General features: G+C 49.1%; 1 protein-coding gene across 3 annotated transcripts in view; it reads right to left on the reverse strand.

Moving 5' to 3' along the window:
* FHL1 (four and a half LIM domains 1) overlaps positions 1-22,465 on the reverse strand; it is a 28,739-nt gene extending 6,274 nt beyond the window's left edge. For 2 of the 3 annotated variants that reach the window (XM_035323528.1, XM_035323527.1), the window contains exon 1: positions 4,327-4,485. In XM_035323528.1, coding sequence (XP_035179419.1) covers positions 4,327-4,348 — 22 coding nt within the window. In that variant the 5' untranslated portion in view covers positions 4,349-4,485. Of the gene's footprint in view, positions 1-4,326; positions 4,486-22,311 lie in introns of those variants that run through there. The other variant, XM_035323529.1, reaches the window with a different exon arrangement.
* Between the last annotated feature and the right edge of the window lie 343 nt (positions 22,466-22,808).

The following is a 22,808-nucleotide window of genomic DNA, read 5'->3' on the forward strand; positions in this document are numbered from 1 at the left end:
CAGTGTTCCCGTGCAACACGTCATCTGCTAACGTGAGACACACATTTATCACAGGAGCTTTAGAGCCCCACAGACAATTAACATCAGGCCTGGCAGCACCGGGAGCTTCTGCCCACCTTGTGCCATCTTATAGACCAAAAAGCCTCTCTCATACCTAAGCTGTGGCATTTATTTGCTCCCAGCTCTTACAGGAGCCTTCTGCTCTCAGCAGAACAACCCCTGCCCTAATCTAGGCTTCGAAAGGCACTTCTGTCCCCTTGCCTGCCACAAGGACACAAACACTGACCACGTTATCCCAGCAAACGCGTGTCTGCCCTCCCCTGCCATGCCGAGAGCCCACATCAGCCACACCATTCCCTACTACTCTCCCACAGGAGCAGCCCACTGGGGGCTGGTGACGAGAGCCCAAAAGTAGCGGTAACAGCTACACTGAGACCATGGGGACATTTCCCTGGGGTGAAGCAAACGTCCATGATGGCTTCAGAGCACGCTGCCCCCTGGAAGAAACGTTTGGCACCGTACTGCTGCTCCCCTGTGCAGTTCAGTCTCCTCACAGGAGGCAGACAGTACAGGCACTTGTTGTGTAACCAAATAAATACATTTTCTGACTGAGTCTAGATTTTGTAAATAATTTATCATGATTTTGGAAATGTTTGTCTCCTTAATAACTTCAGCCTCCAATTGCTCCATGTTCCCACCACTTAACTTTCCAAAGCTTAACCCTGACCTGTGTGCTGACTTGGAAAACAGGCAAATCATGAAACTCAGGACACACCAGGAACTACCCCCACTTCAAGCAAGGTGTCCCTCTCCTGCCGGCCTGGCAGAGTGCTGTCTAAATGTAGCTCCCTGATGAATCTGGCTACAGCTAAGGGGTGGCTGGACAAACCAGTGGCCTTCTCGAGTATCAGGGTATTTGGCACAAAAGACCTGCTGGAATTCAACCCTAACATTTACCTGCACGCAAAGGTACAAGTTAGCCACTTGTCCCAAAAGAGCATCTGCAGCTTTACAAAGCAGCCCCTCAGCCCACACACAGACGACCAAGCCTTTCATCTTTCAAACAAAGGTCTCAAATGTTTGGGCCCCACAGGCTTCCACGCACCTCAAGTCGTGCTGATGCCGTGCTGTGGAGCAGCCCCAGAGCTGTCCCAGGTGGTGGTCAGGGCTACACCACTGCAGCACAGCAAGCTTTGGGACTGGAAATCGTACAGACATGAGAAGCTCAGCCCCACAAAAGCTATGGCATTAAAACAAACCCTGCCGCTCCCTTCAGTTCCTGTCTCCCACGGCCCCGTGCCGGTTCATCCCGGTTCAGCCGGGCTGTGTACCACCACACAGCAGTGGTTTGCAGAACAAATGAAATCAAAGCCCTCAGCAAATGAAGCTGAAGCATAGCTGATAAGCAAAGCACTTAGCACAGGATATGTGTTAATGTCTCTGGGGAATATGTTTAAATGTGATAAACCACCAAGGAAGAACTTGAAGTGTGGTCTCTGAAAACAACCAAGGAAACTGTACTTAAACCTTACAGACAGTTCTGTCACTGAAGAAGGAAGATGAGGCTGAAGCTGTTAACCCTCTGCTGGGGTACTGGGTACACTGGGAAAGAGCAATTGCTTTTTGGCTCTCCGTCAGCTTTGTTGTTCTCAGCAGACTGAGTACACAGCCCCCATGCCAACAGCACCTGCCTGTTTCAGCCCAGGGCCTGTATCTGCTGCTGTGTCACCTGAGTCGCTACTCTCAGCATTCTTCTATATGTTTTGTGGTTTGCTATAAATACCAGGGAATACCCTTAAAAGAAGGGTCCTGTTAATCAGAAAGGAGAAGCAATGCTGAGAACTGCATCTCAAGGTCACTGGCACACTGCCCTGGACAACAAACATTTCTCTCTTTCCTTTGGCTTCGCAAATCACTTACAGGTCATTTTTGCTGGGAGGGCTGGCAGTGAAGAGCAAAGAGCTATGCTCTCCCATTGCCAGGCTGGGGCACATGCAAGTCCCATACTTTATAATTCAAAAATTAATCTGATGATAAAATAGAATCTTCTTTATTTAGAACAAGAACGGTTCCAAGTTCCTCAGGCAGTTGCCAAAGTCATTCCCTATGGTCCTATTGCCACCATGTCTGAGCACATCCCAATCATTATTAAATCTTCACAGTTCCCCAGGGAGTAGGGACGTGCTATTAAAGACACCCTGCAAACACATCCCCCAGGGCTGGCTTTTACACTTACTACAGAGCTCAGCTAAGGCTAACAAAGCTCTTGGAGTGCACAGCACCACTGCCTAGAGTAGGCCTGAGCACCAAGGCAGAGTTTAAGCAATCAAGTCCAATCCTTTCCAAACAAGCTAAATCAGTCAAGGCAAAAAAGTTCTGTTCAGTACCTAACTGCGTGTTACCTTCTCCTCACTTACACTCCCAGCTTTGTACGGACCTACACCATCTCAGTAGCTAGGTGCCCTTCACATGCCCAGGAGCCTGACACAAGGCTTTCTCTGGCTGCGGGGTTCCTGCCCCGGGGAAAGCGCTGTGGCACCCCCAGGTGATGTGCCAGGGAATGGAGCTCCCTGCTGCTCTAGGAATGGACACGGAGATAAAACTTGGTGGTGGCAGCACTCCAGCTGCAGCATCTGCTCAGCAGACTCTGTAGCATTTTACATCAAGCACAACAGTGAATGCTGGCAGGGCAGACCCTGCCCTTGGTTCAGGAGTCAGGACCAGCAGCCAGGCTGGACAAAGGCCCTCACACAGACCTGAAGGCTGGGGCATTTCTGCACCCCCTGAAAAGTGCACAGGATGTCAGGTGCCACTGCTGTCATTGCTTCAGTTTGCACGCTGGTTACTCTGGCTCGTGTTCGTTGCCGAGGAGCCAGGGCTTTTGTGACCAGCCCCAGCCACTTGTCCAAGGAGCTTGGTAATGCAGGAATTCAGACTCAGCTCTCATCATCTCAGTGCAGTGCCTGAACTGCTCAGCCAGAGAGAAGCACCCAGCAGTCACAGCTATTTTTATTATGCGTGTCTTAATTGTGATTACTGCTATAGCAGTACTTGAACCACAACCACTCCAATACCAAGTAAAGCCCGTTCCTTGCCCCAGAGAACATCTTCCCACAGGAACATGAGAAAGAAAAGAAAGAAACAGCCAGAAGTAGAATGAAGTGATGCTGTAGTATCAGTCAGTCTGGATGGGCTGAAGTTAACAAACGTCTTCTTACATCTGAATTGAATGGATTGCTCTTTTTAAACACCTTTGAGATGTTAAAAAAATGATACCATGGAAGTCAAATTTCACTCGGAGAGACATATTGCGTAATGTGTATCTGCCTCATACAAGCAAATTCTAAGTGAGTTACATGCCATGCAAGAAGCCTCATGTTCGTGCCTTGTCCCAGGTGGCTGAGCACGAAGCTGAGTTCCCTCCCTAATTTTTAAGAAGCTCTGTGCCCCCAGCCAGGTGTGGAGCACCACGGCCCCCTAGCTCTGAGTACACAGCAGCTTGGTCTGATGCCCACAGGAGCTGCAGCCCTGCGCTCCAGGGCACGTCCACCCCTTGGGCTACGTCCCATCAAGAGATGCAATAGCACTGCAGTTGTATGTTGTCACTTAGGGCTGTAAATGCATGCTGGGCACACACAAAATCAGCTTTTAAGAATCAGACAAGTTTTTTAAAACCCCAAGGAGCTTTCAATGGCTTAGTAATTGCATGGCTAAAGCAGACTAGTCACAGGTGGGGAGACACCAAATACCAGCATGCCAAGGGGGACATGCAAATCTGACATGCACTGTCAGTGTTAATGAGAAGGAAAAATTAGATTTTTATATTATTACTACTGGAGACAGTCGACCTCTTTGATCTACAAGATAAACACAGAAGATGGAGCAAGCACACACCACCCACTAGGGCAGAGCAAACCATCTGGGTTTACCCTCTGGGCTTCTGCTGCAGGTTTCCCTGCCCCAGGCAGCAATGCCACAACAAACTAGCTGCGGGGAGAAGTGCCATCCCCCACATTCACCCAGTCTTCCCCAAGCAACAGCTGAGCCCCAGCCCTCTCACAGCAGCAGGTACACAGCATGCACCCAATGCATTTTACAAACGCGTAAACATTTACAAGGCACACACACCATGCCACCATGCTCTTCCCAGCACCAGTCCCACACACAAGCCTATTTGTCATCATTAGTTACAGCTGCAGATCACAGAGACTTAAGACCACGTTTAAAAGAGTCATTTTTCTGTTAGCTAAACCTTCCTCCCTGTTTAGCAGCCATTGCACGCACAGGGTTTCTCCCACAATTCAGACTGCAGCACGACCGCTTTACCTGTGTGCCTGTGGAAAGCCATGATTAACAGCCCAAAGTCACAGGCAGCCCCTGAGGCAACAGAGTGCACGGTGTCTTGGCTGATTAGAAGCTGCCTCTTTCGATAACATACATTTAAACGGAGGCTATTAATACAGACGGGACTCCTACCAGATGTCCACTCCCCTCCCCAGAGATCACAACCTTAATCCCCCTTGAAAATTCTTACCATTTTAGGTGATCTGAGAGAGAAGAATAGGATCCAGAGACCTCTGTGGGCAACATTCAAATACCTGCCCAGCTACTCAGCACCCAAATTAGTCCCAAAGGCAGAGAGTGCCTTAGGAACTTGACCCATGCTAGTACTATTTGGCCCTGGCTTTGGAGCTAGATTGTGTCTCATAACAGTCCTGAGCTAAATTACAGACCCAGCGTCAATTCTGCACCGCTGCTGCCAAAGGGAGGAAGAGAATCACAGTCCCCAGGGCCAAAGGGGCTGTGGTCTAAAGAATCAGCTCTGGACCATACACGAGGGGCTGTCCCCTGTCTGTAGGGCCCAGAAAAGCCAAGGGTTGCATGCCTGGGGACCCAGCAGATACTATGGAGAAGCACCAGGAGCTACATTCCTGAGAGTTGGACTTGTATTCAGCATGAGGGGCAAGCTGAAGTTTTACTGCCTGTAAAACTACCATGCCTGGTCCTCATCCAGCTTTTACCCTAAGGAACCTCAAGGCGTTAATCATTCAGAGTGAATGAGTCCTTGAATGAGTCCAGCACTTTAAAAGCGAGGTTTCATGATTATGGGGCTTCTCTAGCATCTAACAGTATGGTTGGGCTCATTCCCTGATAGGATTACAGAGAGCAATGACTCAGAACTCTACCCTCTTTGCTCAGGTGTCCCCAGAGCTCTGTAGCACAATGAGAATTTTGGCTACCTACTTCTACTCGAGCTATGGCAGGGAGCAGAGGGAGCTCTGGTTCCAGGCTGGCTCCTGCATGCAGACACAGGCTGCAGCAGCAGAGGCAGCTCCACGGCCACGCTTGCTCGGGGTCACGCAGTCAGCAGCAGCACGTGTGGTCGGGGCCGTGGCCAGGGACACCCAGCCGCTAATCCTGCCTTGACACTGACTCATGGCATGGCCGTGGGAAGGGCGGTTAACCTCCCTGACAGCCAATGTTTTTCATTCCAGTCACAGCCCATCATGGTGGTGTCTGGCCTCCGAACAGCCTGGCACTGGGCACGTCGCTGCTTCCCACCAAAGAGGTGCCAAGGAACTCCTCAACTGCATTTGTGGGACGGGGAGTACAGAGCCTTCACCCCAGCACCAGGCTTGGTGACCACCCCAGGCCTCTATGGCCATCATACAGCCCCCACGTAACACATGTGAAAGGTCAGCATCATTCTGACATTCCCAAGTTTTCAGCATTGCCTGGAAAAGGCCCCACTTGACAGTGTACTGTCCCAAAACAGCATGGCATGGATCCACTTGTGCAGCAGTATGAGGCTGGGACACGTGCTAACGTACTAGCGCACCAAAATACTTTGGCTAGAAAAAACCCTACATTACTCTGCCCCAGCTCATCTATAAACTCAAGCAAATTGTTTGCATAATTCAGATGGTAACAGGAACCCTAACAACTGGTATTTTCCTGTGCTAATCTTGCTGAGTGCAGTGTAATATTTACAGACATGAGTTCATTTTTGGCAATGCATGTCAAGTTTGCACCATTAACCATTCTCATTCCTTTCTAGTTCCCTACACAAAGCACTGGCATGCTCCCACCTGGCCGTCATTTCCTGCTTCCCCAGGATACCCTCCGCCCCTAATCACAAACAGTAACCCTTGCTCCCCATCCTGAAAAGCAGCACTGCCAGCAGCTGCCACGTCCCACCCAGAGGTGGCTGCAGTCCAGCTGCAGTGTGGCAGCATCTCAGAGGCACGCGGAAAGTAGGGATGGACACTTGGCCATTAAAGCACTTTGCATGCACAAACACATGGGTGTTTGCAGCGTGACAACAGGCACGAGCTGGAGGAGGTGGCAGGGAAGATGCTTGACCCAGCAAGAGGAGCAGGACCCAGTCCTGCTGATGCCAGCAAAGTTTCAGCGTGAGCCTCCTTGGAGCTACATCTCATTGCACAGCTCCAAGGCCCTGGCAATACCCCAGAGCTGTCTGTAATATTCTTATTTTTCTTGAATTTGTGGCCTCCTGGGCCAGCACAGCAGGAGATGGATGAGAACAACACTTGCTGAGAAGACAGAGCTGCTCTTGTTGTTTTGGCTTGTTTTAGCCACATGACCCTGGGCAATTCATATCTGCCCCTATAAGCCTCCTTCTTCCCTGCAAGCCCAGCTCCCTCCAGAGATGATTAAACACACTGGTGGTGCAAGGAATGACACAAGCAACAAGGAGGGACATTGTTGCCCTGTGAAACATGGCATGGAGCAGAAGCCACCAAGCAGGAAAGCCTGCCCCAGAAAGGAGGCAAGCCAGACCTGCCTGAGCACCCGCCAGTGCCCGCAGACAGTGTGCGCCACTCATGGGCACATTGCATGGCCTCATGCAGTGTCACTACGAGGTCCCTACTCCCACCTCCTCCATGCCACCACGCTCTGCCAGAGCTGGGCAGAGAGGAGAGCGTGCTGCAAACACATCAATAAGTGCACAGCAGGACACACAGGCTTAGGTTTTCAGGTCTTTATCGTGAAACCTCATCTGTCCTGTAGGTTTTCAGCCCCACAGGGAGCTGGTCTGGACACAGTCACTCCACCATGCAGGTCCAACTACAGAGCAGCATGGCTGGTGCATAGTGTCATCTGCTCGGATAGACAAATGATTCACATTGTGGTTTCCAGAGTATTTTCTTGCCCTAACAATCCTGCCAGAAAAGGTCTGGGCATCTCAGCTTGCCTACACATCCTACTGTCACTCAACAGGCTGCAAGTCCTAAATAGAGACAGTATAACCCAGGCATTGATGAACTATTAGTCACCATCATCAAAGAAAGAAGCAGGCAGCAGTAAATACGAGCAGGAGGGGGGCACCTGTCCACCTTAGGATTAACACTTTACTTTCTGCTTCCATACGCTCTGCTTAGCTACGCACAGCAAACCCGCACAGAAAAGCACAGCCACAATTCAGTGGGCTCCCCACAAAAGCCAGGGCTGCAGGATGCTCCCCAGCCTTTCCGTCCTGCAGGCTGTCAGGGCTGCTGCAATAGCACGGGACCTGCATGGCCCCATCAGGCAGGGCTGTGTCAGGCAGCACAGGGCTTAGCACTCCACATCCAGGTTTGCTCCCACCTTTTTCACAAACATTTCCTTCGTTTCAAGTAACTGCAGATTCAGGTTTTTTTTTGTTGTTGTTTTGATTTTTCTTCAAATCCACTCGCAGCTTGCATGCAGTGTGCATTCTCCCACAGCAGGGAGCACTCCTTCTGTCCATCCTACTGGAGACCTGAAATTTCCCTTGGCTCTGCTGAGGCAGAAACTAAACAAATTTTGTGAACAGCTCTACAAACAGCTCCCCAAACCACTTTTTTTTTTTTTTTTTCCTCCCTCTAATGACACAAACACCAGCAGCATTAGGGTCCAGGACTGCCACTGAGGGCTGATCCAGTTCTCCAAGCACTCAGTATCCTGTGTGCGCTTCCTGCTCCCAGCACTGGTCCTGCGCTGGTGAGAGGACTGCGGAGCGGTGTTTGCACAGGGAGGACTACAGGCAGAGAGCCCCACTGGGCTGCCCCCTTCTAGCCAGGCACCCTGTGTTCAACCCACACACAGACCTGGGCCAAAATGCAGTTTCCACCTAACCCTTTCAAACAGTGGAAAAAGCCATCTTGGTTATACACCAGACAATTTCTCTTCAAAGTATCACATAAATGCTTCAGAAGACTCAAACCTGGCACAATTCCCCTGCTTTGCACACAAGGATGGCCCTCCACACCCCTGATGCATCTTGCAGGTGAACTCGTGTGAACACAAGACAGGCTGGTTCACAAGGATGCACCCACATCGACAGTAAAGCCAGCAAAGACGTCAGTGCAGTGACAGAGGACAGACATGCCAGCCATCAGACAAGCCTCGTGATCTCAGGGAGCCAGCTCAGCCCATCCTCCGTGGGATCCCACTTCCCACGGGGAAGGTGGAAAAGGAAACGGGCAGCACGTGGCAAAGGCACCCCAGGTGTTTTCCTTCCATGCTGAACGGTCATATCCATGTGCTGAGCCTGTCAGTGCTAAGGGGAGCTTTTAGGATCAGCTATGGAAATGTGGAAATTTATAAGACGGTAGATACAGGCTGGGTAGCCCTCCACAAACTGGGATATAATGTGAGTCCAAAAAAAAAAAAAAAAAAAAAAGAGGAGAAAAGATGCGGATAAGAAAAGACAGTAACAGACAGAAAAGAATGGCCCAGAGATAATGGAGCTGGAAATAAAGGAATCTGAAAAACAGCAAAATTGGGAAGACCTATAAACTGGGTTTTTCCCATCTGCCTCCATCCACAGTCTGGACTGTTTCCAGGACTATTCCCATGGCAGCTCCAAATTTATTTCCCTGCTGCCATCTGCTCTGCAGCTCCCCTCTACACACGCTCCCGACTGGCACTTGTTCCTGTCAGCTGTTGCTGACATGGCAGTCCTCTGGTGGCTGCTGAAAGCCAAGCGACACCAAGGCTTGAGGAGAGCATCTGTGTATAAATCAAGAGCTGCTTTGTAGGCACAAGGTTTTGTTCAGCTCCTGTCCTCCTCTGGCCTGCATCAGGAGCAGTGGAAGAAGTCCCCAGTTTAGCTTCTCAAAGCCACATTCTCACCCACACTGGCCAGGCCCCTGCATTCAAAGCTCTAAGAAGAGCTCCAGGGCTTCTGCTCACCGCAGTGCCCGGAGCTTTGGCTCCAGACGTCCAGCTAAGCAGTGCTGCTGCTTCAACAGTGATGGGTGCGATGCCTCTCAGTTACCTCCAGCGCTTCCACCAGATGGATTCCACGTGATCCTTGGGAAAGCCCTCCCCAAGGCCAAGCAAGCTGCACCACAACCACCATTCCCCCAGCAATTACTTCACAGCTTCAGCTTAGGACAGCAGAGCTCTGTTAGGGCAGTCCTGGCTGACTGCAGACGTCTTTGTTCAAGTTTAGACGCAGTCACATGCAGGAGGAGTGACTGGTGGAGTCAAAGACATGGCAGAGGTTTACAAGTCACTGCTTTCCCCCATGGCTTAGCACTGGCTTCACAACTGAAAGCGTAACTGAAGTCCCTGTGAAATAAATACTGCGCTGATGCCGGCCAGGCAGCATGGCAGTCTTTTCCAGGAGAGATGAAGTCTGATGAGCACTCACAGCAATATAATCTTACCATACCCATGCAATAAGTGCTCATGTTGAGGCTTCACCAAGTAGTTAGTGAGCCATCACCGAAATGGTATTTCACAACCTCCATTATGCTCTCTGCACTCCTAATTGCTTTCAATTACTTCTCATAGGCACGGCAGCTGGCTGAGTGATGCTGTCCCCCCGTGAAGTTAAACAGCTCACTGTGGAGAGCACAGAAGGAAGTTCAGCTATGTGCATCACTGCCTGAAAGCTGGGTCATTCACCCTCACTGGAAATCTACCCATTACAAATCAGAAATTAGCAGCTTCCCAGCCAGCAGCTCTCCGGCATCCACCACACGGGCCTCCAGCAGCCCTGCCGCCCTGCTGCATCCATTCAACGGGACCTGGCAGCCAGAAGGACGAGGTGGGCATTACAGGCTATGCCTGTACTCTTCCTCCAAAGGCAGGGAACACATAGCGTGCTGAGCCCAAACCCCACTTCCACTATTTTATTCACAGGAGAGAAGAAGAAGGAGCTATTTGTGGGTGGACCGTGATCCTAGCAAAAGACCTTCCAGGGATTTAGCACATGGGAGACACTGAAGACACAAAACTTCAGCTGAGGTGGTCACAGATGGGTAAAGCAGATGCTTGTCAGAATACGGGTAGGCAGAAGCATGCTGCCTGGCTATGGGTGAAGCTAGCCCACCACTTGGATGAGAAGGACGTGCCCTTCCAGGCATTGGCATGCTGGCTGGGAAGACTCCCTGGCATCCAGCACACCATCAAAGCACTGCCCGAACTTGGCACAGGCACCAAGGCCATGTCCTGAGTGCTGATTTAGAGCTGGCGGGAGCCAGCCCTGGCATATGGGTTTAGCAGAACAACCAGCCCATTACCTCAGGCATGGGACAGTCACCTCCAGCAATATTAGCATTTTGCTATCTATACTTTCTGCTAGACAGCACTGGTGGCTGAAAGGACCTAATCACCCTTGTTACGTGGCCGTTTTTAAAAATAACATTTCCCAAAGCCCCACAGTGCATAACCCTGTGTCCATCTCAGATCCAAGAGCCAAAGGAGATCATCTTGCAGGGCTGACGGAGTATTTTTGGGCACTCTGACTAATTGTCAGGACATATGCTGTGCATTCTTCACAAGGAAAAACAAAGCTGCAAAGTCCTCTCCAGTGAGGCCTATGGGGTTGGATTAGTCACAGAAGTTATTCTCAGTAATTCTCTGCTTTGGGAGGGTTTGATTGCATTTCCAACTGCTGAGAAGGGTGTTTTAAAATGGAGGAAGGGGTCCGCTTCCTTGCAGGTTGATACCAATAATAACGCTGCACCAACAAGGGCAGAAGTGAAAACCCTTCACCCTGGAGTGACTCCAAATTCACAACTGGTTTTTTTTTGTTGTTGTTTTTTTTTTTTTGCATCACACCACATCAGCATTTACTCGAAGTGCCAAGGACGTGCTCCAGAACAGCCTGGAGATGTGCTCCAGGACAAGCCAAGGAAAGGACACTCATTTGAGGAGCACAAGGAGGCCCACAAGCACCCACACACTTGTAAGACAGAGCTGTGGTGCAGCCTCCTGAGACGCCTTGCTCTGGTCCTGCATTGTCACACATTTTCTCTGCTGAAACAAATGTCATTTAATTTTCCCCTTTTCACAGGCACAGTTTGCGGCCAGAGTTCCTTTAAGCCACTGTTCACACTAATACTCTGCAAATCAGCACTTCAAGTCTCTCATTAAAGCCCTGACCATGTTACAGCTGCACACCACCCTGCCCAGCCAGGCTCTTTGCCCATCTCCTCTGTCAGGGAAGTCAGAGACCTTGCTGGACTAGGAGACCACTCGCTCTGCTTCTACTGAACTTGCCTTGGCTGCTCCTTTGCAACTGACTCCCAAATACAAAGACTCAGGCAAGATCAGATAAATCATCCAGACTTCAAGAAGAGCCCGAAGCCCTGATAAATGAGTACTCTGCCAGCCGTGTCCCTCTTCCTCCTCCAGACTCAGGAGCGAGGTGTTCCTTGCTCAGCAACTGCAGAGCCTTGATGCACAGCAGCCAGACACAAAGTCCTCCTCAGAGGTCATCTCCCCAAGAGGAATATCTTTCACCCATCTCCTCAGCACCTCAGCTCTGCACTCTCACGCCAGTTTAATGCAGCCCTCACCCAGCTCCTTTTCTTTATACTTATTAAGGCAACAAAGCCACTGTGTGCAATATTGCCAGAACACTCAGGGACACGCAAGTCCAGAGCAGCCCATGTTTCCCCATCACTGTGTGAGATCCAAGCACACTTTGCTCTTCAGTCTCAAAGCTGTTTTAATGCTTTAACCCTCACTGCTGCCACCCCTGTTCTGCTGGCCCACACATTCCTGCTTTCCCTTTCTCTGGCATACAAACATCAAACCGTGCTCTTTTTGTTCAGCAGAAACACAGCACCAAAAGCACACATACCTCAGGGTGACAAGAGCTCTCTGAAGTCTCCACCAGTGCTTTCTGCATATTTTTCCCCTAAGCTGCACAGCAATTTCCACTGAGAATAAGTGTTGTCAATTCAATTTCTAATAGCGGCATTAAAATGTATGAGCCATTTCTCTGGAGTCAGGAATAATTTTTTCAAAGTGCCTGTGTGCTACAAGAACATAATTTTCATTTTTCATAAAGCTATCAGGATCCCAGGTCTCCCTGGAAATCATGTCAGACCAGAGCTGGGCAAGGACTACACTGAAGAGCGTTCTCTATGGGGTTGGTTGGAAAACACTCAATTTAAAGAAAAATAAAAATAATTTTAAAAAAATAAAGTTTTCATCAGGGTTAGGATTCAGTTTCTGCCAAAACCAGGGGGACCCAGCCCAGCCCTCAGCCCAGGCACGAGCCCAGTGCTGGTTTGCAGCATCGCAGCTGAGCACCTCGATGGAGGCTGTTCAGGGGGCTGGCAGGGAGCAAGCAATTCACCTCCCCCCGGCACCATCTTGCTCCAGTTCTTGGGGAACCTAGCAAAACTGCAGTCGCTTTGGAGTCTTTGGAAACGTTAAGATCAGTAAACTAATACTTGACAAGACCTAGCAGAGACAGACCAGCCCAAAGCAGTATGGGGAAGCAAGGTTATTTATGCTGCTAAACTGAATTTGCTCCACATTTGCTGAAGCAGCAAATGCCTTCGTCCCTCACCTCCACGGGGACAGGCCAGGGGCTGGGACTCCTCTCCCACCTTCCCACCACAGGTCTCACAGCAGCAAAGCATGCTACAGCATTACTATCAGTGCTCACTCTTGGAGCAATGGGCAAAGCCTACAGGCTGTTACATTTATCATACAGAAACCCTGGAATAAGAAAAATAAGATACTTAGAAGTGTGCTTAAATTTATACACATAAATAAACCAACTGGAGTTGGTACAACCACTTATGTGTTTCATTAAGCCATCCTCTGCTCTGTGGCTGGATCCAGGCCCAAAAAATGATTTTGTTTTCTTTTTCAAGTAGCAGTGAGACAATAAATTGAGGGACAACGTGTAACACAGTCTGCAAAGGGAAACAACCCCTCTCAGTACAATTGCTGCTGGCTGTCAAACTACTGTCCAAATCAAACTACCACAGGATCGGCTCCGTAAGACAAAAAAGCAGTGTTAATTGCACACAAGTGCTAGAGAAAACTGTCAAAAAGCTAAAGCAGATGTGAAGCAGTGGCTTGCTTTCTCTTAAAATGAGCTTGTGCAGCTGCATTACATGAGAGCCCACAAGCGCCTGCATTCCCCTGGGAACAGGGCAGAGCCATGGGGAAAGGGAGAGGTTTCCAAATCCTCAAGAACTTCTCCACCAATTATGAGGGACTCTACTGAGTGTAGGACTCTACTGTCACCTTGCTAAATTACATCTATTAGGCCAAATTCTCTTCTCAGCTGTGCTAGAGCCAGCCCATTAGCAAGCCTTGCCTGCTTTCTACCAGTGTTGAGCCAGGTTAGACTCAGTCCTGGCCAAGCCCAGGATCTGAAAAGTATGGCAGTCATTTCAGCTGTGCAGAGACAGCCTAAAAAAGCAGACATGCCTTGGTACCAGTAGGTGAAACAGTGGGGTAGGGACAGGCTGCTGGAGGAGAACACAGCCAGGAGAGACATCACAGACCTGCAGGGATGCTTGTCCCACCCCCAAAACCCAACACCTACTGCTCCATGCCATGGAAAAGAGGAGACAGAGAATGTCAAACCCCACATCAAATAACTCACATGCACACTACACAAGCACTGCCTCATCTCCAAAGGGCTACTGAAAGCAAAAGACACAATGCCATAGAGCAGCCTGTTAGGTGCCTACCAGCTCAGTTGTGGGCAGCATGGGGGATGTGGCAGCCAGGGCACAGGGCTCCACCACACAGAGGAGTAACGCAGGCTCAAAGCCAGCCATTTGGGTGGCACAGGCACTCTGAGAGCACTCTCAGCTCCGTCCCAGCTATAAAAGGCAGATGCATGCAGGTGGACTCATACTTCTTTCAGCCGAATCTCACTCGGTTATAACTCCTCACATTAAAAATCACCTTCTTTAAATGCCACCCAACCCAACTGTTAGGGTCTCATGAAACTCTTCCCTAGGGCTGATCACTGAATATACTGGCAGCTGTGACACAGAGCTGCCCGTGATGCTGAGGGACTTGGTTGTGTCACCAAAGCGTTTTCCACATGGCCCCATAGAGCAGCTAGAAGAAATCCACCCACAGGCCTGGAAGGGATTTGCAAGAACACAGAGACCTGTCACTCAGTGCTTGTAAAATTATAATAAAAGACTTCCAGAACATAAAAATACCTCTGCTGAAACCAACGTGCTGTTTATAGACACAACCTTTGTCCCTTGCTCTAGAATACATTTGGATAAGCCATGCAGTTCATCCAAAAAAAGATTGAGTTTTTGTATCATGTGAATTTGTTTGTGGATTATGTTTCAGGGGCTCAGCTTTTGTCTGCAATTGTGCTGCTGATAATCAATATCTGCTGTTGATAATTGGTATCTGCTTTCAATCACTATGTCTTAAAGGGTTTGATGAACTCCATCAATGGGCCTCTAGCTTATGCACTGCTCCATCAAGACCTCCACCCCTAACCCCACTGCCCTTTTGTGGCTCATCCCCAAAGGCAAGAGGAGGGCACGAGCAGGACCATGGGATGCTGCAGTGCAGCTCTGTGGTGCCACTGTGAAGGAAGGAGGAGAGTGGGTGCTTGGGGAGCACTTCAGGGATGGGTAGACAAAGAAAGGTGCCAGGTGCCATTACCAACATCAGCCCCTCAAACAGCAAGTGCTGGTCTTGGTACTGTTCTGGTTACATAAACCAGTGGGTGCAATAAGGGCCAAATGTTTGAGCTGCTGGGGTACATTGCAGCAGGTGGGTCACGTTTTTCTTAGTCCTTGTTCCAGCGCCTGGAGCAGCAGCAGGGGAGAGGCTCCACTGGTCAGATTCACCCATGTAACTTCAGAGGCTTAAAACCAGCCCTTATCTACAAGCCAGGTATCAGTTTACCCTACAACCCTTGCACAGGGAGCGGTTTCCAAAACAGGGGAGGGAGCAGAGGAAGCAGTCACTAACGCCCCTGGGGCTCTCTGACCCATGGTCCCACCGGGAATGTCACTGCAGCATTTCCAGGAATTGTGAGGGACTGGGCTCAGCAACAGCCCCATGCTCTGTCCCCTGCACGAGCTCATTTGCAAGGCAAAAGCCTTCTGGCAAAGCAGCTCGTGGAGCATCCAAATGTCGGCAGAGCAGACAGCGTTCCTGGCGCTGGCTCCCTTTCCATCCGGCTGCTCCAGCTCAGGCACCAGCATTGCTCAGAGGATGAGCTCATCGCTATTTCAGGTTGAATTTGCACTTGGCCATCTCCCTGGTAACCAAAACAAATTACTCATTGGTTTATACTAGATTTATTGGTTGTTTGTTTCAGTGTCTAGTGAAGTACAGAGTTTCACCACACTACAGCAGCGATGTAGCCTGGTGTCCGGGAGCGCGTAGGACGGTATTTACAGCCCTTGCTATGGAGATGGGCAGCGCTAGCACGGGACGTCAGAGGGAAAGGTAACAACGGGCTGATCCCAGAGACGTGGAGCTGTAAAAAGCAGGTGTGCAGCACAGCCTGAGCTCACACACTGCACAGATGTTGCCGCACGGCAGCCTCCTGCCACCCAGACACCAGGCAGGTGTCGGCCGCCTCCAGCACAGCAAAGCAGCCAAGGAGAGGCTGCTCACAATCCTCCTCACCCAGAAATCAAGTAATCCTTCCCAAAACAGGTATCTGACACTAGTATATCCACTAACACCAGCTATCATCAGCTTCATTTCACAAGTCAGAACCATGAGGACACGAGCCAGTTATAGGACTCACTGCCTGTTTATGCTCTTGGACAGGAATTTTCCCCCATTCATCATCACAGGCACCAGCACAAAGGGCACAGAGAAGCCAGGGAAGCAGGACTAACTCCACTGTATTTGCCCACAGAGTGCTTGAAAGGAATCAGCAGTTCCCATTTTTCTGTCACACCTAGACCTGAGCCAAGATACAGCTCAGAAGTTGCCCAAATTGTCATGTGTACATTTAACAGAGGCTTTTGTTGTTTTTGCTGAATGTTTTTGCAAGAAATAAAAACTCTATCCCGATGATCTCAATCCAGCAATCCAAAACGTTCATGCATGTGTCCTGCAGACACATAACCGGTGGCTGGGGCCCCAGCCCTGTCTTCCCTGACGAAAGCAGGCAGGTTGTGTCACCTTCCCGCAGGAGACCTGCTGCAAGCAGCCCATCCTGCCACACAGGCAGGTCCAGAGCTTCCACTTCTAGCTGAAAACCGCTATGGTGATGATGGCATAAAGGGAAGATTTCAGCAGATGGCATGCTCTTGCATTAAATGGAGAAAATCAGGGTAAAATAAGACTTCAGTCCCTGCCGAGCATCTCTGTGCCTCCACAGGGTAAGCGTGGGCTGCCTTCTGGTCCTGCTCTGATACTGCCAGCCGTGCCATCTCCAGAGGCAGCACCGAAATACGTTATACAGCAAGTGGCATTTACCTGGCAGGCTGTTCCAGGGTGGAAGCATGACTGGCTTTCAGTCAACAGAACAGGGGTAGACAGGAAACAGTATTTGCATGTGCTGAGTGAAATATATAGCTCTGTGTATTTTTAAAGTTAGATGAGACCAGAGAGAGAGAGGGATTCTTGCACCCTTGACTGCTCACTACTGGCTCTCCTATGGTACTATCAGAAGCAAGACCAGGTTGAGACAATGCTTAGAGATCACCAGGGAATTTTAAAGAGGAAATAAATCAGTAGGAATTACTTATATTTCTGCATCAGAACTAAATTAGGACCACACAGCCTGCTGCTTCTGGAGGCGCTCTCTGCATTTGCATTCCCTTAAACCACCGACAGCCCTGCAGCAAATGCTGCACAGAATAGCAGGATGCAGCGCCTGGCCCACAGGATGCTAACAGGATCCTAACACTGCCTCAGCAGGTTGTTAATCTGAACAACTGGTCCACTGGGTCAGGTAAATCATGTTAGAAAAATTCTTGTAGTGCCCAGCAGCAGCGTGACTGCACAGAGCTGTCCCAGGGTAGCCCATCCCTCAGGATGCAGGTAGTCCTGGGAACGGCAGATCTGTGGGATGTTTTAAAAAAAGCTCTCTGCTATGCCAATAAGAGAAGGGGCAAAGCAAGGGGGCAGAGCACGAAGTGAAAAAGACTCAAGAGTCCAAAAATGAGAAGAGACGACAGAAGCTGGAAAGGCAGGCAGGCAGTGCCTCAGAAGTGACTAATTCCAAGCCTTTGCTCCAGTGTTTATTATAGAAAAGAAGAGATAAGAAAGGCAGCTGGTGGTAACAACTGCCAGGGGAAGCCAGTCCCAAGCTAAACAAATTGCAAAGGCCTTGCAAGTAGCCAGCCAACTCAGAATGATTCCCATTACTTGGGCCATTTCTCTGGAAGAAAGTACATTATTTTCTCTCACCCCACCTTGGTATTAGCAATAAGGAAGCTATATTGTGGGTGGTTTCATAGTAACTCTAAGGAGTGCTCAGCCAGGTACCACTGGAAGCACATGAAAACTGAATATTCTCCACTGAAGGCACCTAGCTGGGACAAAAGCCAGCTAGCAGCCACTGTGGGCCAGACCAGCTGTGGGTTTAGTACTGACCACTTGTTTTTCTTAGCAAGGGAATAAAGGCACATCCAGCACACTGGTCCATAATACAAAGTTCTGGTGAATTGAGTGTTGGTGTTTTGTTTGTTTTTTCTTTGCTGTCTTTGGCCAAACAGAACAATGGAGACCAATTTTGGCTCTGCCAGAAGCTCTGAAGTCCTCTTCTGCTTAGACACTGCTGTAATACAGGAACACGCACATACTGGTGCAGCCACTTTGTCACTAAAGGTAGCTTACAAGAGTCAAAAGCAAAGTAGGTCGATCATCCATCCCTGTGCCAAGTGTGCCTCCAAAAAAAAAAAAAAGCGTCCCTTGGCACATCCAGTACATGCAAGTGCTTGTTAACAGAGGTCCCTTAAACCCTTCATGTCAGGATGTGGACACCACTGACACTAGCCATCATTTGATGAAGCTCCCTATCTCCAAGCATCAGGGTCTCTGATGTCTTGAAGACAAGTGGGAGGATTTTCCTGAAGGAAAGGCATTTTTCAGCTATTTATCTTGTTCTTCCTCTCATCTACACCACAGATGTACAAATGTCAGAACTTGTAGAACTGCTGAGCTACAGTAAAATAAGAAGTAAATGGACTCTAGAAGATTTTATTCCAAGTCATTACACCTCAAGATACACCTGTTATGCAGATTTTGTTCTTTTCCACTCCAGTCTGGTTTCCCCTTTCCAGGAGTAGTAAGACACGAAAAACCAGGAAGGCAAAGAGCCACCCTGCACTGCTTATTCCCAGCAGGAAGAGTTTTTTCCCCGTTCTTCCTTTGAGGTCAGGGTGACAATTTGTGCTCTGCACTTGATCCTAGCAGATCACAAATGTAGTCATACCTCACCACTTTTAATTCCTCGCAGGTACTGGCTGTTCACTGCCCACACATCTGTCAAGCAGCCAGCTCTGCTGGGCAGGTGAAAGCAGAGGTTTCCATCTCCAGTTCTTTTCCACTATACAGGAGAGAGAGATCCCAAATTACATCAGTCTCTAGGCTCTGCTCAAGAACCAAAAAAGAACAGGCACATCCAGGGAATTAGTGGATCTTCTGAAAACACCGTTCTCTCCAAGCAATCTGAGGTCAAGAGGTTTTGAATTTTCTATTTGCAAAAATAATGCAGCTCTCTAATACAATCCAAACCAAAACTGTAACTTTGCCTTAAAGTTTCCAGTCAGGCGCACAGCAAAATACCACCACTTCCACCCTGGGTTGCAGCTCCCTTGCTGTCAGGAACCCTGTCGTGACTGTCCAGCCTTTTCCAGGACACTCTTTAATTTGGCCTTCCCCCCCCCCCCCCCCTTTTTTTTTTTTTTTTTTTAAGATTACTTCCCCAGGACCCTTTTTATCCCACTCCAGCACGGCTATAATACAATCCTTGCCCTGATTTTGAACAGCTCCTAAGTCCTAAATGTCATTTTAACCCTCTCCTCCCATCAGATGTGAGCCCTATTTGCCACGAGGGACAAGCTGGTTCCTTAGAGGGAGAAGCACAGGAGCATCCACCCATCATCGGTCCCCCAGACAACACTGCTCTGTCTTGCTCCAACAGCAGGAATTTGCTCCAGCAGCACTCTTGCCACCACACACACTGCGGTGATGTCCCGGAGCCGGCTCTGCGCTGCCCATCTCCAAGGGTCCCGGTCAAAGCATGTCGGGGAGCTGACCCACACCGGGCTGCTCCCTGTGCCTGACCCCAAGGGAAGCCCCAGTGCCTTGGCTCATACATGCTGCCAAGTGCTGCAGACAGGGTTTTGCCAGAGCACAGGGATTACAGCACTCAAGCCAGAATATACAGCACAGTCCTTCTAAAACTACATTGCAGAAGTGGAAACAGGCATTTATCTAAATAGCATTTAATCCTTTAGGGTTCTAGTGTCTTGGAGAGGAATTTTAACCAGATGGCTCAAATCAGGATATCTAAATGAAACATGAGGTCTCTTTCTTCCTCCCACACTTGCTCTGCCAAAAATCAGACATAAAATGACTGATCTTAGACACTTTTGTTATTATCCCTGAGTCTTCCATAAAAAAGAAATGGGAAAAAAAAAAATCACAGTGAATCAAGCTGAAGCATCTTGACTAAAGCTGACAATGTGTTTTTGATAACAAAAATCACAGGTCTAGTCTGGGAAGGTTCCTTATATACACATTATTTCCATTACCTTTTCAGGCAAAAGTTATTCTGCTTAACCAAAATTACAGAACTGCACCTGAAACCTCAGCTTTGCTACCTAAATTCCCCAGCATTCCCCCAGAAGGGGGGTAAGCTCTGAAGGGCATCATTCACATAGGCTACCGCTGAAGGGGCAATATTACTCCTGACTCCCATCAATATTATCTCTGCTGAAGCACATTTCCCAGCTCCCCCATGCTAGGAGCTGTGTGTTCGTAGCACCAGCAGCAAGTACATTTCCAAGACGGAGATGGGGAAGGCAATCACACAGGTGTGGTGCTCAGGAACAGTGGGATATCCTGCAACACTGAACAATCCTATTTTCACATAGGTATTACACAGAAATAATTGTTTCCTGGGGGTAAGGAAGACAGTTATGTAAAGCTTGTGTCATAGCCTACCACAATAGATGTGGACTGTAATTACATTTAGGGGATATGGGCCTAGATCAGAAATAAAGTGCATCCTACAGCATCATTCCCTCACTCGAGGGCAGGGACCCAACAGAACTCCCAGGAGCTGCTTCGTGCCATACATCTAGATTTTCCATTCATGGTGCAGCTCGATGGAGAGGCTGTTTCCGAAATAAAGGCCAGCCAAGATGGGCTGAAGAGTGTTTATATTCAAGTGTTTGAGTACCATAAACAATGCCTCCTTTTGAACAGCTGCCTTTATTTACATCCAGGCAGAGAATTATACCAGCATACGTGGAGGCAAGCCATCATTCACAGCAGGGAATAACTTCTCTGTTAGCAACGCTTCAGGAGACCAATCCTACAGACCTCTCCTGGCCAAAATTCCCCTAGAGCAGGGCAACTCAGAAAGCAGCTATAAACCTCAGCCCTGAACTGGTTCCTTAGAGCTCCAGTACAAAATCAGAACAGACAAACTTTTGTGCTGAGCTCTTGTGGCACTAGCTCTGAAACACCAGCATTTTTCTATCAGGTATTAGTCAAAAATGAATTTTTATATACTGCATTCTTTACCAAGAAATTAGGAACTAGTTTACTAGTTTGTATTCAAGAATGCTGTACGGGGGTGGGGGGGGGGGGGAGGGGGGAGGGATAAAAAAGGAGGGTGTTGTCACTGAAATAAAGTACATGGGTGCTTTTATCATTAAAAAAGAAAGTTTAAATTTTAAAGCCATATTTGGTTGCTTGATCCGCTATTTACTTTGTACATCATAGCTTAAGAATTTAATGAGTTTCCTTTCTGAAAGTTAAGGAAAGTATCCTCTCAGAACAAGGTATGAAATTAATTGGTAGATGGATTGTTTTTATCATTTTTCCCTTTCACGTGCTAGAGTACAGTGATTTAAAAAGCAGCTACATCCATTTCTAAACCACAGACTAGCTCCTGCTTATACAAGTTGAACTGAACCAGAATCATATGCATTAACTTCTCTTTTGAACAGGTGATAAAGGCTAATGGCAGAAACACCCACCTCGCAAACACATAGGTGAATAGTTTCACTCATACAAGTAACTCCACAAATACAGATAGATACAAGGGTGCAGTATTTGCGTAAAGTTAAAGGTGATTGCATTCACATGGGGACAGCTGCAAGTGTGGCTTGTTAGAAAATCTGCAACTCTCCAATACTCCATAATACAGAAAGAGAAAGAAGTGATCATTATTAGCTGAAAGCTTGCATTTCCACCTTCTCCAATTCTGTTAGAGCCAGCACGCTCCCACAGTTCAGTGGGTATCATTCCCTGCTTTCCAAGAACATCACATCACCTGAGGAGCTGACAAAACAGCCACTAGTTTAGTTATTTCCTCCTCAGCTGTCATTAAAAACTTCCAACAGGCACATCTGATCCCCCGCCTAGGAAAACAGGCTGCTGACAGCTCACACACGGCTCTGTACCGCTGCAAACACTCCTGAAACGCCCACTCGGCTGGGAAGCAAAGAGAAAAAGCTCTATTTATACCCCAGCGGCTGCCTGTACTTTCAAAGACATCACCTTCCAGGAGGGAATGCACGCATCAAATAAAGGATGCGAGAGAAATCAGAAGCAAGAATTCAGATAAATCCCACACCCAAAAAACACCCTCTAAAACAGAGGCAGTCTCGGAGGTTAACTTGGTTATCCATGAAAAAATTGTTTGCTAAGAGTGTTTCAGAAGTACATTACGAACTCACAGACTTCCCGTTTCCCCCGGCCCTGCTCTCACAAACCCTTCCCCAGCCAATTCCCCAGCCGAGCAGCCTCAAGGCAGAGGAGACCCAGCACGAGCCCTGAAATCCGAAGACCCACAAAGTGCGGGAAGCTGGAAGTCCCCCTGCACTGCTCAGCAAGATGATGCTCGAGAAGGGAGAGTCGGAGGCATGTGCTTACTGGCTGCCGGAGAGCCTGGGAGCTGCTGCGAGGTGGCTGCTGCCTGGAGCAGGAAGGGATGGAGCACAGCTCTCGGCACAGCTGTGCGCGGTGCTGCGGCAGCAGGCAGGACGTGGGAGCGCCTCTGTCCAGGGCTGTGCCTCCAGCCCCTGGCCGGACAGCCACTGGTTAGACACTTATAGCAGGGAGGCGCGTTGCAAAAAAATTAATCCAGCCAATAGCACCGGTCCTGCTTGGGGAGCAGCTGGAGGGGGGGGGGAACAGCCTGCTCCTCCCAGGGCCTCTGCATCAGCCCTTTGGGGGGAAAACCCAACCAGCAACGGCACTTGGCTGGCTCCCGCTCCCCCACAGTTGTTGCTGGGTCCCGTGGGATTCAGCAGGCTGGGCAAAGCACTGCTACCCCCAGGGTGCCCCCAGAGCACTTCACATGTGGAGAACACAGCACAAAGACTTTGTCTGGGGGGTCAGGGGGAAAATATGTCATCGGTCTCCCATCT

Source organism: Oxyura jamaicensis, chromosome 4 (assembly GCF_011077185.1).
Source record: "Oxyura jamaicensis isolate SHBP4307 breed ruddy duck chromosome 4, BPBGC_Ojam_1.0, whole genome shotgun sequence".
In the NCBI taxonomy this organism is placed as follows: domain Eukaryota; kingdom Metazoa; phylum Chordata; class Aves; order Anseriformes; family Anatidae; genus Oxyura; species Oxyura jamaicensis.